Source organism: Onychomys torridus, chromosome 4 (genome assembly GCF_903995425.1).
Source record: "Onychomys torridus chromosome 4, mOncTor1.1, whole genome shotgun sequence".
Lineage (NCBI taxonomy): Eukaryota > Metazoa > Chordata > Mammalia > Rodentia > Cricetidae > Onychomys > Onychomys torridus.
Window position 1 is genome coordinate 105,825,955 of NC_050446.1, and position 12,937 is coordinate 105,838,891.

General features: G+C 46.4%; 1 protein-coding gene across 1 annotated transcript in view; it reads left to right on the plus strand.

Annotated features, from left to right (window-relative positions):
* Positions 1-12,731: 12,731 nt before the first annotated feature.
* The window catches only part of LOC118581894, a 36,866-nt gene continuing 36,660 nt past the window's right edge, over positions 12,732-12,937 (plus strand). Inside the window, 1 exon segment of the mRNA XM_036184301.1 lies at positions 12,732-12,866. Within this exon segment, the coding sequence (XP_036040194.1) occupies positions 12,732-12,866 (135 nt within the window).

The following is a 12,937-nucleotide window of genomic DNA, read 5'->3' on the forward strand; positions in this document are numbered from 1 at the left end:
TTTCAATTTAGTAGCACACAAATTTTTAAAGAATATTCTTGTGATTCTTTCTATTTCCTCCATGTCTGTTGTGATGCTCTGCTTTTTCTATCTGATTTTATTAATTTGGTTAAAGGATCACCAATGTTATTGATTTTCTGAAAGATCCAACTCTTTGTTTTATTGATTGTATTTGTGTGTGTGTGTGTGTGTGTGTGTGTGTGTGTGTGTGTGCATGTGCGTGCATTTGCGCTTTATTAATTTCAACCCTAAGTTTGATTATTTCTTGCTGTATACTACTTTGGGGTGTTATTTCCTTTTTTTTTTTTTTTTTTTTTTGTTCTAGAGATTTCATGTGTGCCATTAAGTTGCTAATATGAGAGCTTTCCATATTGTTTTATAGGCACTTACTGCTATGAACTTGCATCTTTGAAATTTGTTATGTCCCATAGGCTTGGGTTGGTTGTGTATTTGTTTTTATTCAGTTCTAAAAACCTTTTAATTTCCTTCTTAATTTTTGTCTTGGCCCATTTTTCTTTCATTGGTGAGTTGTTGAGTTTCAATGAGTTGTAAGATTTCTGTTGTCTCTGTTGTTGATAACTAACTTTAATCAGTGGTGGTCAGATAGAATGCAGGGTGTTCTAGTGTCAAAGAGGTAAGGTGAGCTATGATATTAATCACTTTGATGGTAGTTTTAGCTGTCAACCTAGAAAGGAGTCTCAACAAAGGATTATCTAGACTAGATTGGTCTGTGGGCATATCCATCAGAGATTTTCTTGGTTATGTTAGTTGAGGAGGGAAGACCCACTCACTGTGGGTGGCACCTACCCTATGCAGGGGATCCTGGGCTGTACATGAGTGGTAAAAGTACGTTGATCTGTAGCATGGATGCTTTCATTGTTCTCCATTGTAATGAATGTGATGTAATCAGTTAATAGCTGACCACCTGCTTCTTGCTGTGACTTCTCTGCTGTAATGGACTGTAACATGGAACTGTGAGCTAGAATAAACTCTTTCTCCCTTAAATGACTTTTGTCAGGGTATCTTGTGACTGAAGCAGAAAAAAAAAAAAAAAACCTAAAAAACTAAGACATCACACACGGGACAAAAGGAAGTAATAGAACAATAGCCACCAGTGCACCTAGGAAAGGAAAGAGCCAGGTCTGCTTAGGGATCAGTTGAATTATTGGGCCAGAGGCTTTTTCCTGGCAGAATGTGTTACCATAATGTGAGAAGAGTTGACCAGAAGTTATTATCCCATATTTAAAAATAGATTATGAATCAAGGGAGAAACTCTGTACTCAGAAGGAACCAGCTATAAAACCTGCAAGCTAATTAAGCTACAAATCAAAATCCCCAAGTAGAGGATACCAACATTTATTCCCACTCAAGGTTGGTATTGGCCCTGCAGAGGCATAGCTTTTGTTGTGTGACAATTTCCTCCACGATTGAAACCTACCATCTGGTAAGAAAGCTCCTTCAACAGGAAGGTAAACAACTCAAAATAGCTCTAGGAAGTCCCCAAAACTGAACAGACTCTCTAAGCCACTCCCTGCCAGAGTAAACAATAAAAGCTGTTTCTTTTAGAAGAAAAAGCTAAGCTGCACAGAGGATTCTGAAACTAGACAGGTGCCTGAAAGAAGCAGAAACCAGTGAACTGCATGTAAGATGTTTAGACCAAATGAGGATGTGGAAAGGACATTCTCCAACATATTGAGGTGCATGCAGGCTTGTGCAGGGTGCTCCAGGTTCCCAGCTTGGTGAACTGTCACCCATGCTGGGGCAGGGTTTGGTGATGCAGCTGTCTTTGAGTCATTTCTGCTCCTGTTAATAACCTCTCACCTATAGTCCTGTAAGTAACCCCAATAAAACTCATTGGCTCACCAAATTTATCTGTCATCGTGTGTATGGGTCTGAGAAATGTTGAAGAAGACTCCAGACTTGAATAGTATGCAAAAACAAAGAGTGTTTATTCTTTAGAAACAACCAGCATGCTGGGCCAACTATTTGTCCAAATGGTGGCCATGAGAGGAGCATGCAGGTTTGTTTTAAGCACAGCTAGGGGAATTCCAGGAATAGTTAGGTCATCTCAAACATAATTGGTTAAGCAGGCAGCAATTATATTCGTACATTTTTGATAGGCTGAGGTTTTAGTTTTTTCATCTTTGGATGTACTTGGGTAAGTCTGGGCATGTTTCAGGGGGTTATAGGAACTGTCATTTTTGGTTACTGCTTTGAGATACTGTGGGGACTGGCTCAGGCTTTGTATGTGCTCTCTCCCTGGTATGTGCTCTTTCCCTCCTCCCTGCTGTCAGGAGTATTGTTGACTAGTGGCCCTTTGTTGGAAAACAAACAAACAAACAAACTTGTTTGCTCTTAAGAAATGGAAACTTAGATCTGGTTGTAAAATGGGGGAAGTTTAGGGCTCTCATTGCCACCTTGAGTCTGTCCCCGTCTCAGATCAAGGGGCTGATATTGGGATTTTAAAATCATTAGCTGAACTGGGGAAATTTGTTCCTTAATGAATCTTATAAGTGCTTTAGGAATTCAGGGGCCACAGATTAAAATGAACAATAGCAAAATCACAGATCCCACTGTTGCAGAGAGAAGCATGGTGAGCCAGAGTAGACCAAGTAAGCAGAGATTTGACCCAGTCAACTTATTCCCCATTGTGTATGGTATCAACTGCTTGGACTCCATATTTATTGGCTTGGGCTCAGGACTGCCGGCTCCCTGGACAAACATACAAGGTGTGTTTTTTCAATAACACACGATCGCCTGTTGGTCACACCCAGTGTCTCCATTGAGGCCTGACAGGATGTACCAATCCATCAGATAGGAATCATAGACCAGTTTGCAAATCAGGGAACCACATGTTGAGGGGGGGCTATCTTTGAAGTGGTGTTGACTATTGTTACTATGCTAGCATTGGACAGTACCCTGGTAATGTTAAAAGGAACATGTGGGTTGAATCTACAATTGCACAATATAGCAGAGGGAGGATTAGAAGCATCTGAGTCTTAGCTTTAGTGAGTCTCAGGGCTGTCGCTGGACTTTCCATCTTAATATCTTGGGTTGGTCTGGAAAACTTGCCCTCCTGTGGCCTGATTGCTGAGTTGTTTCTCACCCTGCAGGCTTGAAGTGAGAGTGGCAAATCCAAGTCCTTATCCCGTCAATTTCCACCACTGTGGACATTGGCAGGATCACCATGTGGGGACTTTTCCAATGAGGCATAAAGGCCTTGTTGTTATGTCTCTTAATTCAGACTTCCTCACCTGGTTCAAAGCACTGGGGGTCAGGAAGGGGTCTATCTAGCATATATCTGGCTGTTTCTAAAACCTATGTAGGGTCTGTACAGAATCCACGAATCTTTGGTGGTTGAATTCTGTGACGATCTCAGATTGGAAGTTAGGCAGAAGGGGGGGTACTCCCATAAAGTGTCTCAAATGGGGTCAGACTCCAGGTATAGGGGCATTTCTTGCCTTATATAGGGCTTAGGGAAGGAGGGCTACCCAGTCACCACTGGTTTCTAGGGTTAATTTAGTCAAAGTCTCCTTAAATGTCTGATTCATTCTCTCTATCTACCCTGAACTCTGAGGATAATGTGCACAATGGAGTTTCAATCTGTCCCCACGATCTTCACTGTGTTACCTAAGAGATGAAAGCAGGTCCATTGCCAAATCCTAATAGTGTAGGTAGTCCATACCTGGGAATGATTTCTTCCAACAGCTTCTTGGCCACTATGTTGGCTTGCTATCTTTCTTTCTTTCTTTCTTTCTTTCTTTCTTTCTTTCTTCCTTCCTTCCTTCCCTCTCTCCCTCCCTCCCTTCTTCCTTCCTTCCTTCCTTCCTTCCTTCCTTCCTTCCTTCCTTTCTTTCTTTCTTTCTTTTTTCGAGACAGGATTTCTCTGTGTAGCTTTGCACCTTTCCTGGAACTCACTTGGTAGCCCAGGCTGGCCTCGAACTCACAGAGATCCACCTGGCTCTGCCTCCCAAGTGCTGGGATTAAAGGTGTGTGCCACCACTGCCTGGCTGGCTGTTTCTTTCTTAGTGGGAAATGCCTCAACCCAACCTGAAACATATCTATGAAGACTGGGAGATATTTATACCCATACAAACCTAGTTTGATTTCCATGTAGTCTATCTCCCAGTTGGCACCTGGCCTTCCTCCATGCAGCCTGGTCCCTAGGGTCCCTTTTCCCCTAGTCAAGGGGTTCACTGCCTTACAAGTAGGGCAGTGAGAAATCATTTTGTCCACTGGGGTCCCAGATGAAAGATCTTGTGGTGGCATTTCTCAACAGTTCTTTAAGCTTACTGTGTCCTAACTGGGTATTTAGTGTATCTGGTAAATAAGTTGTTTAATGAAATACAAGGTAAGGACTATGCGACTGTCTGCAGTATGGAGCCATCCATCTTTTTGGTAAAGTCCTTGACATTTTCTCTTGGTCCCGCTTATCTTCTGAGCTATAGTAAGGGGCTGAGAGGAGTTCCAGTGGGACCATGGTTAAAAGGGCAGTAGTGGTAGTGCACAGCAATCCTCTTTAGCAGTCTTGTCTGCCAATCTATTTCCCTTGGCCCTGTCATCTGACCCCTTTTGGTGCCCTGGGCAGTGGATGATGGCTATCTTAACAGGTAGTCATATTACTTCTAGTAAGGCCAGAATTTCATCTTTGTTTTTAATGGTTTTCCTTACACTCTCTTTATAGATGAGTCTGTGGATGTGAGTGTGTACATGAGCTGTAGCAATGGCATACTGGCTGCTTGTGGAAATGTTGGCAATTATGCATTTGGTCATCTTAAGGGACTGTGTCAGGGCAATCAGTTTAGGACAAGGTCCCCAGTGGCAGGGCAGAGGCCCATTCTATGGAGTCAAGGGTTATCACTGCAGCACCCACATACCTGATTCCATTCTGCATGAAGTTGCGCCCATCTGTGAAGTAGATTCCCTCAGCATCTGGCCATGGTCAGCACTACTGAGCAGTCATGGTTTACATCCAATTCAGGATCAGGCAGCAAGGGGGACAGATTGAGGGCAGAGGAGAAGATGTATCAAATCTGGGGTGAATTAAGGAGCAGTGCCTGGTAATGGAATAACTGGTCATTGGATATCCATTGATCTGGGGGGTGGGTTGAGAGTCCCTTTGATGGCATGTGGGTTAGTAATGGTAAGTTCTTGTCCTATGGTGACTTTTACTGCACCCTTATTGCTGCCTGGGGGGCCAGCCTCCAGACAGTCCAGGGCTTGAAAAAAATCCATGGCATTGGCATCATCTAAGACTTCTATCTGAGGGTGTTAGGGGAAAAGACATTAATATGCTTTCTTGATGTTTCCCTTCTTTATTCTCTGTTCTCCCTTTGTTCATGTCTTTCTATAGCTTATATACCCCAACAAACTCTTTCAGACAGTACAGCAGTCACAAAGAGGTTACATTCCATTTTTAAGTGAATGATTATAGGTAAAAACATTTTTTTTTAAATCTCCCCTACATGATTAAAAACAGAGTCATCCTGATAACCCACATATAATATATCTAAGTAATTTGTCATAGATTAATAGATCATGAGCAATCAAGGAGCATATTTTCTCAGCCAAGCCTTTTGTTAACAGGCTGCAAATTGTGGTTACAAAGAAAGAATCAATCATTTTATTATCTATCTTGAGAGGTAATCATATAAGAATTTTATATGAGTAACAAACCTAAACTTTTACATGTAAAAAAACAGTCAACTGAAATTTAAATCTCCACGGTGCATACCCATATCAGAAAATTGAGGTCAGGAATGGGTGAAAGGACTTAACAATTGGGCTGTTTTGAATTTATGACCCTAGGCTAATGAATCATACAACTCATCTGTGTGTTCTTGTGAACTTTAGATTGTTTTTCTGGGGTTATTTATCTTAAAAAAAAAACATTAGGAAGGCATCTGGTCTAACATGAAGTTATTTTGAAGATTTGTTTCAGCTAACAGTGCATACTGAAACCCACGACTGTATCTTTTCAGTATTAAGAGAATTAAAGCCAGCCTGGCTCCTGGGGGATTTAATTGTTTTCCTTAATTGTCAGCCTGAGCTGTGATCAAAGCAGTTCCTGGATAGAACTCATAGGCCTTAGCTGTGAAATGTATCCTTGCATTTATTTTTATTTATCAAAACTCTGTATAGGCTATTATTTTATTATTATTATTATCATTATCAATTAGACAGTACAGCTTAGGGAAGAATCATATTCTTGACAATCCACAGATATAAATGCTCAATAGATCATGATGTTTTCATGAGATAAACACACTACATTATAGGCAGTGGATATACGTATTTACTCATATCATGCCAGATACCAGAGAAAGATTGCAGCAGCAAACATGTAAAGGCACAGCAGAAGCAAAAGACATTTTGGAGTCTGGAGTCCCATGGCCTTGCCTAAATGAGATTGACCCATCAGAGAGTTTCCTCCTGGTGTGCTGACACTTTTAACTTCAATTGCCACCTGATGCTCCTCTGACATGACCACTGGCATCTTGAACCAATGATATGAAGCTGCCACAATGAAAGCAGGCCAGCCATCCTTGGGCTACTGGGTCTAATTTCCTGAATAAATAGGCCACTGTTTTTTTCCAGGGGCCCAGAGTTTGTGTTAATACCCCTTTAGCTATGCCCTTGTTTTCATCTACCTATAGGTGAAAGGGTTTACAGATATCTGGTTGGACCAGGGATGAGGCCTTCAGGAGGGCCCCTTTGGCTTATTGAAGGCCTCATCCATTTTAGGAGTCTGGTCCAAGAAATTTCCTTGCCCCCTTGTGGCCTCATAGAGGAGTTTAGCAATTTCTGTACATCCTGTACAGACAGAATTACCCAGAGTCTACAGAATACTACTGACCCCAAGAATTCCTGAATTTGTTTCCTAGTCTTGAGAGTCTGGATGTTAAAAATCATCTCTTTCTGAGCCTAGGATAACAGATGTTGGCCCCATTGAGTGTGTACCCAAGATGCATCACCTCTGTCTTGCAAATATGTACTTTCTTGGCTGACACACAGTACCCCATTTGGTCCAGTTCCTGGAGCAGGTTGGTGGTCGCTACATGGCAGGTTTCCTCATCCAAAACCACTATAAGGAGGTCATCTACATATTGCAAGAGGTTTATTTGGGGGTGAGATCATCTGTACTCACCCAAATCCTCATGGAGGGACTCATAAAAAATGAGTTCTTGAATCCTTGTGGTAGCCTGGTCCAGGTCAGCTGTCCATTAAAGCCACAGTCTGGGTCATTTCATTCAAAAGTGAACAGGAACTGGCTGGCTGGAGCCAGTGGGAGACTGAAGGAGGCATCCTACAGATCCAGTACAGTATAAATGATCCATTCAGATGGCAGGCTACTTAATAAGGTGTATGGGTTGGGTACTATGGTGTATATGTCTTCTACCTTTTTGTTAACTTCCTGCAAGTCCTATATAGATTAGTAGTCATTGGAGTGGGCTTTCTCACTGAAAGGAGGGGAGTGTTTTAGGCTTATTGGTAAGGGACCAGTATCCCTTGTTCTCATGGTGCTATTCCCACTTTGACCTCTCAGGACATGGATTATTGGTGGACACTGGCTGAACTGGCATTGGCCTTTAGCTGCCAATTCACAGCTTGGCCCAGAGTTTGTGTTAATACCCCTTTAGCTATGCCCTTGTTTTTATCTATATATAGGTGAAAGGGTTTATGGATATCTAGTTGGGCCAAGGAAGGGGCCTTCAGGAGGGCCCTTTAGCTTACGGAAGGCCTCATACATTTTAGGAGTCCCAGTCCAAGAAATTTCACAATTGGAGCCTCATGCTTAGCCAGTCCCATATGATTTTTCTCCAGCCATACCCTGGGAATCTCACCCCACAGTCTCTCCAGGAATGGATTTTTTGTCAGTGTCTAGAGGGGACATGGCATAGAGTTTGTATTCTTCTTCCAGTGCTACAGATATGGAGCCATCTTTACTTAGGATCTGCACTCCTTCAGGGCCAAAGTGGATCTGTGCTACCATTTTTGTCAGAAGGTTACTGCCCACAACGGGTACGGACATCTAGGGATGTCCATAAATAAGTGGGTTATCTGTCCCACTCCCAAGTCCACTTTTCTTTGGGTAGTCCATGAGTATTGGTCAATCCCAGTGGCCCCTTGCACCCAGGTCTTTTTGTTAGCTGAGGGTTAGCTGTTTTAGAATAGAGTGCTGTGCCCCTGTGTCCACTAGAAAGTCTACTGGCCTCCTTTAAAGTTACCCAGGGCTCATGGAGGGGACATGAGCCCCAATAGCCTCCGCCACTGAACTCCTCTATCTCTAAGGCCTTTGGCCCCTCCCCCTTGTTTCTTTGGGCATTCATTTTTCCAGTGTCCCATCTCTTTGCAATAGGCACATTGGTCTTTCTGAAGGCAGGAATGAGTTTCCATCTCACCCTCACAGAGGGGCCTGTCCCAGTTCCTCTTCCCCTATGTGCTTTTGAACTTCTTTGCATTTGGCTTTTCTTTCCCTGTGGCCATTAGTAATCCTTTGGCAAGTCTCTTTGTCTTTCTTCAGGAGCTTCCCTATTGTTATAACCTTTTTCTGCTATTACCATGAGCTCAGCCAATAGCTTACCTGTGAATCCATCCAGTCATTGTAGCTTTCGTCAGATGTCTAGAGCTGCTTTGTTGACAAAAACCATATTGATTTTTTCTCTTGCTTTTGGGTCAAAAGGAGTGAAGGTTCTGTAAGCATCCATCAGCCACTCCAGAAAAGCTGCTGGAGTCTCAGCCTTACCTTGAACTACCTGTCCTACCTTGGATAAAATTGTGGGCCATCTTGCTGCCTCACAGAGAACCCCCATCAGAATCTGGCAGTAGACCTTCAGCTGCTCCCTACATGTGGTGTTGTTATGATCCCACTCCAGGCAGGTTAAAGGAAATGCTTCGTCAATGTTGGCTCGAACGGCCATTCAGCCTGGAACCAATTTTTGGGTGGTGGCCAAGATCTGCTCTCACTCCTCAGTTGTGAAAAGTACCTGTAAAAACTGCTCACAATCATCCCAAGTGGGTTAGTAAATAATTGTTACAGAATCTGGGGGGGGGGTCTAATAAGGTGGATGGTTTTTCAGAAAATTTGGGGTTCTGCATCTTCCAATTGTACAGGTTGGAGTAGCAAAGGGAATGTGAGACACAAACTGATGATCTGCCTGATCTGGTGGCCTGGAAGCCCAAAGAGGCAGGGCCACTTCACTGGAATATGCCTATTTCATGGTCTGGTACCAGATGTGAAGGGGACTCCCCATGCCTTCCTCCCCTTCTCCCAGGCCTACTTCAGCAGCACCTATCTGTGGGGCAGGAGCAGTCACTGGTGTGAGGGCCAGCAATGGAGCATAGGGAGGCAGGCAGAGATCTTCCTCTGGTCCAGAAGAGGGCAGGACTGCTGGCTTATGGTCCTTCGGCAGCTCTGTTTTTTTCACCTGCAGGATCACTGGAACCAGTGGCAGGAAGTGCTTCAACTAAGAGGGGGGCTTTCTATCAGATATTGCCAAGTGGTAATGTATGGGACCTGGTCAAGATGCTCGAGTTTCCCATACACAGTATCTTTAACCAGACAGATGGTAAAGAGGTGGAAGGTACCCCTTTTGACCATTCTGCATTGAAGGTTGGCCTGAAAGACCCCCCGGCACCCCTATAGTAATGCTATGTTTGCAAGGCTTATAAGGGAACAAAAGACAGTTCCAGGAAATAGAATGGCCCCACCGCAGCCCAGATAGCCGATAGATAAGCAGGATGTCAGGGGCAGACTGCCTGGCGTCAGTGCGGGAGGGCCAGAGCAGCTGGAATTCTAGATAGGGGTTGAGTCAACACACATATCTGGTTACCAAGGGAAAAACCCACAAACCACCCTGAGCCTGAGTTCACGCCCCATTTGATTTATATTCATATATTCGCCTCACTTTGACAGAGCTTTGTCCAATTAGAACCCTTTGACTATTCGCGCCTCACTTGAATTGTCCAATCAGAGCTTTGTAACCATTCGCGCCTTGTTTAAATTATCCAATCAGAACCCTTTGACTAATGCTTTCCCCGCGCTTCTTGCTATAAAAACCCATCTTACCAACCCAGAGGCGCGCAAGTTTTCTGAGAGACTTGGTTGGCCTAGGTACCTGTGTTTAAATAAACCTCGTGCTGTTGCATCTGATCCGTGGTCTCTGCGTGCTCCTTGAGCCGGGGGTCTCTCCTGAGGGGAGACCTCTCCGGGGGTCTTTCATTTGGCGAGCCAGCCAGGAGCAGAGACCCTCTACTCACAGACCACCAACCCACTATCAGGAGGTAAGCCGGCCGGCCTCGGTATTTGTGTTTAAGCTCGAGCCATCCTGTGTCCGTTTTGTCTCTGTGCTGTCTGTTTCTATGTTTGAGTTCTGTTCCTGCGCAGCGTCGGGAGGGACCAGGAAAGGAGGCGGGCAAGGCCTGCCGTGAGGCCGGGCCGCCTGATTGTAGTGCCGGGAGAGGAGGCAGGCAGACTTGCCGTGAGGCCGGGCCGCCTGAGTCCCGCACTAGGGTATCTCCCCTAGTGCTCTGTATCGGGATGAGGCTGAAGGGGCTGACGAGCCCGGACTTCGCTCACCAACCCTGGAAGACATTCCACGGGAGTCTGAAGTCCCCTTTGGGGCACGGTTTTTTGGGGCCTCCCAGGTATCCGAGGGATACGTGGTGTTGGCAGGGGACGGGGGGCGCAAAGCCTCCCAATCCCCGACTGAGTTCTTGCTTTCGGTTTTGCACCGAAGCCGAGCAGCGCGATTTGTTGTCACGTCTGTTGTTTGTCTGTTTCTTGTTTGCTGCCTAATTCTTCTTTATCTAGACACCAGAATGGGACAAACCGTCGCTACGCCCCTGAGCCTCACCCTCGACCACTGGTCGGACGTAAAAGGCCGTGGGAACAATGAAGGAGTCATCATCAAAAAGAATAAATGGACCACCCTCTGCGAGGCCGAATGGGTTATGATGGATGTCGGCTGGCCCCGAGAGGGCTCCTTTAACCTCTCTTTGATTTCACAGGTTGAAGGGAAGATTTTTGCCCCCAAACCCCACGGGCACCCGGACCAGGTCCCCTACATAGCCATCTGGAGATCCCTGGTAGAAAACCCATTTCCATGGGTCAAGCCCTTCCTCCTAGGTCCCTCCACAACCCCTTTGGCTTCTCCCCCGCCCTCTGCACCTCCTGCGATTTCTTCCTCCTCTTTATACCCTATACTTCCCCGCAAAGAGGCTCTCAAGCCTTCCATCCTCCCCTCCGACCTAGACTCTCCCCTCATTGACCTCCTAACAGCTGAGCCGCCGCCTTATCGCGCGGCACTGGCCGCGCCAGCCGCGGGACCGGAAACAGGGACGACGGCCATCGGAGGGGCAGCAGCCCCTGAGAAGATGGCAACTGGCGGGGACACAGGGGGGACCCCGGCTCCCTCACCCATCGCCGGTCGCCTTTGGGCCCGCCGGGATGACACCCCCCTGGAATCCAAGGCCTTTCCCCTCAGAGAAGGGCCCGGCCGCCATCTCCAGTACTGGCCATTCTCGGCCTCTGATCTCTATAACTGGAAACAATTTAACCCCCTGTTTTCCAAAGATCCCGTGGCATTAACCAACTTGATTGAGTCTATCCTAGTGACCCATCGGCCAACCTGGGATGACTGCCAACAGCTTTTGCAGACCCTCCTGACTGTGGAGGAGAAGCAGCGGGTGTTCCTGAAAGCACGGAAGCTGGTCCCTGGCGAAGATGGGAGACCTACCCAGCTCCCCAATCTCATTGACATAGCCTTTCCCCTCACGCACCCGAATTGGGATTATACCACCGATGAAGGTAGGGGACACCTACGTCTCTATCGCCAGTTGCTTTTAGCGGGTCTCCGTGCCGCTGCTAGGCGGCCCACTAATTTGGCCCAGGTAAGAAGCACCATCCAGGGAAGGGAGGAGACGCCTGCCGCATTCTTAGAAAGGCTAAAAGAGGCTTATAGAATGTACACCCCCTATGATCCAGAGGACCCAGGGCAGGCGCCAGGAGTAATCCTGTCATTTATCTACCAGTCGAGCCCAGATATCAGGACTAAGTTACAGAGGTTAGAAGGACTGTCAACACTGAATATTTTGGATCTGCTGAAGGAGGCAGAGAAAGTATTTAACAAGAGGGAAACCCCGGAGGAAAGGGAGGAGAGGATGTGGCAGAAGCAGGATGAGAGGGACAAGAGATGACACAAGGAGATCAAGACACTGGCCGCTGTAGTGTTGCAGGGTCAGGACAGAGAGGGAGTTAGGATGGGAGAACGAAGGCGACCCACCTTGGAAAAGGACCAGTGTGCATACTGCAAGGGAAAAGGACATTGGGCTCGGGAATGCCCACAGAGACCACAGGGACCCCGATGACCCAGACCCAAGGCTGTGGACCTCCTTAATCTGGAAGACTAGGGGGGTCCAGGCCAGGAGCCCCCCCTGAGCCTCGGATAACCCTCAAGATCGGGGGGCAACCCATAACCTTCCTAGTTGATACGGGGGCCCAACATTCGGTCCTGACCCATACTGGGGGCCCCCTCTGTGACCGTTCCGCCTTGGTCCAGGGGGCCACCGGTAGTAGGAGATACTGGTGGACGACTGAAAGAAAAGTCCAGTTGGCGTCGGGGCAAGTAACCCATTCTTTCCTACATATACCCGACTGCCCTCACCCGTTGCTGGGCCGGGACTTACTGACCAAATTAAAAGCACAGATTTACTTTGATGAAAGAGGACCCATGGTCACGGGGCCTGGGGGAACCCCTTTACAAGTCCTCGCCCTAAATCTGGAAGAAGAATACCGCCTTTTCGAGCCTGAGCCCCCTGAAGAACCACCGGGTGAGATGCAGGACTGGCTAGACAGGTTTCCACAGGTATGGGCAGAAACAGGAGGCTTGGGGCTTGTGCACGACCAGCCGCCCCTCGTCATTTCATTGAAGGCCTC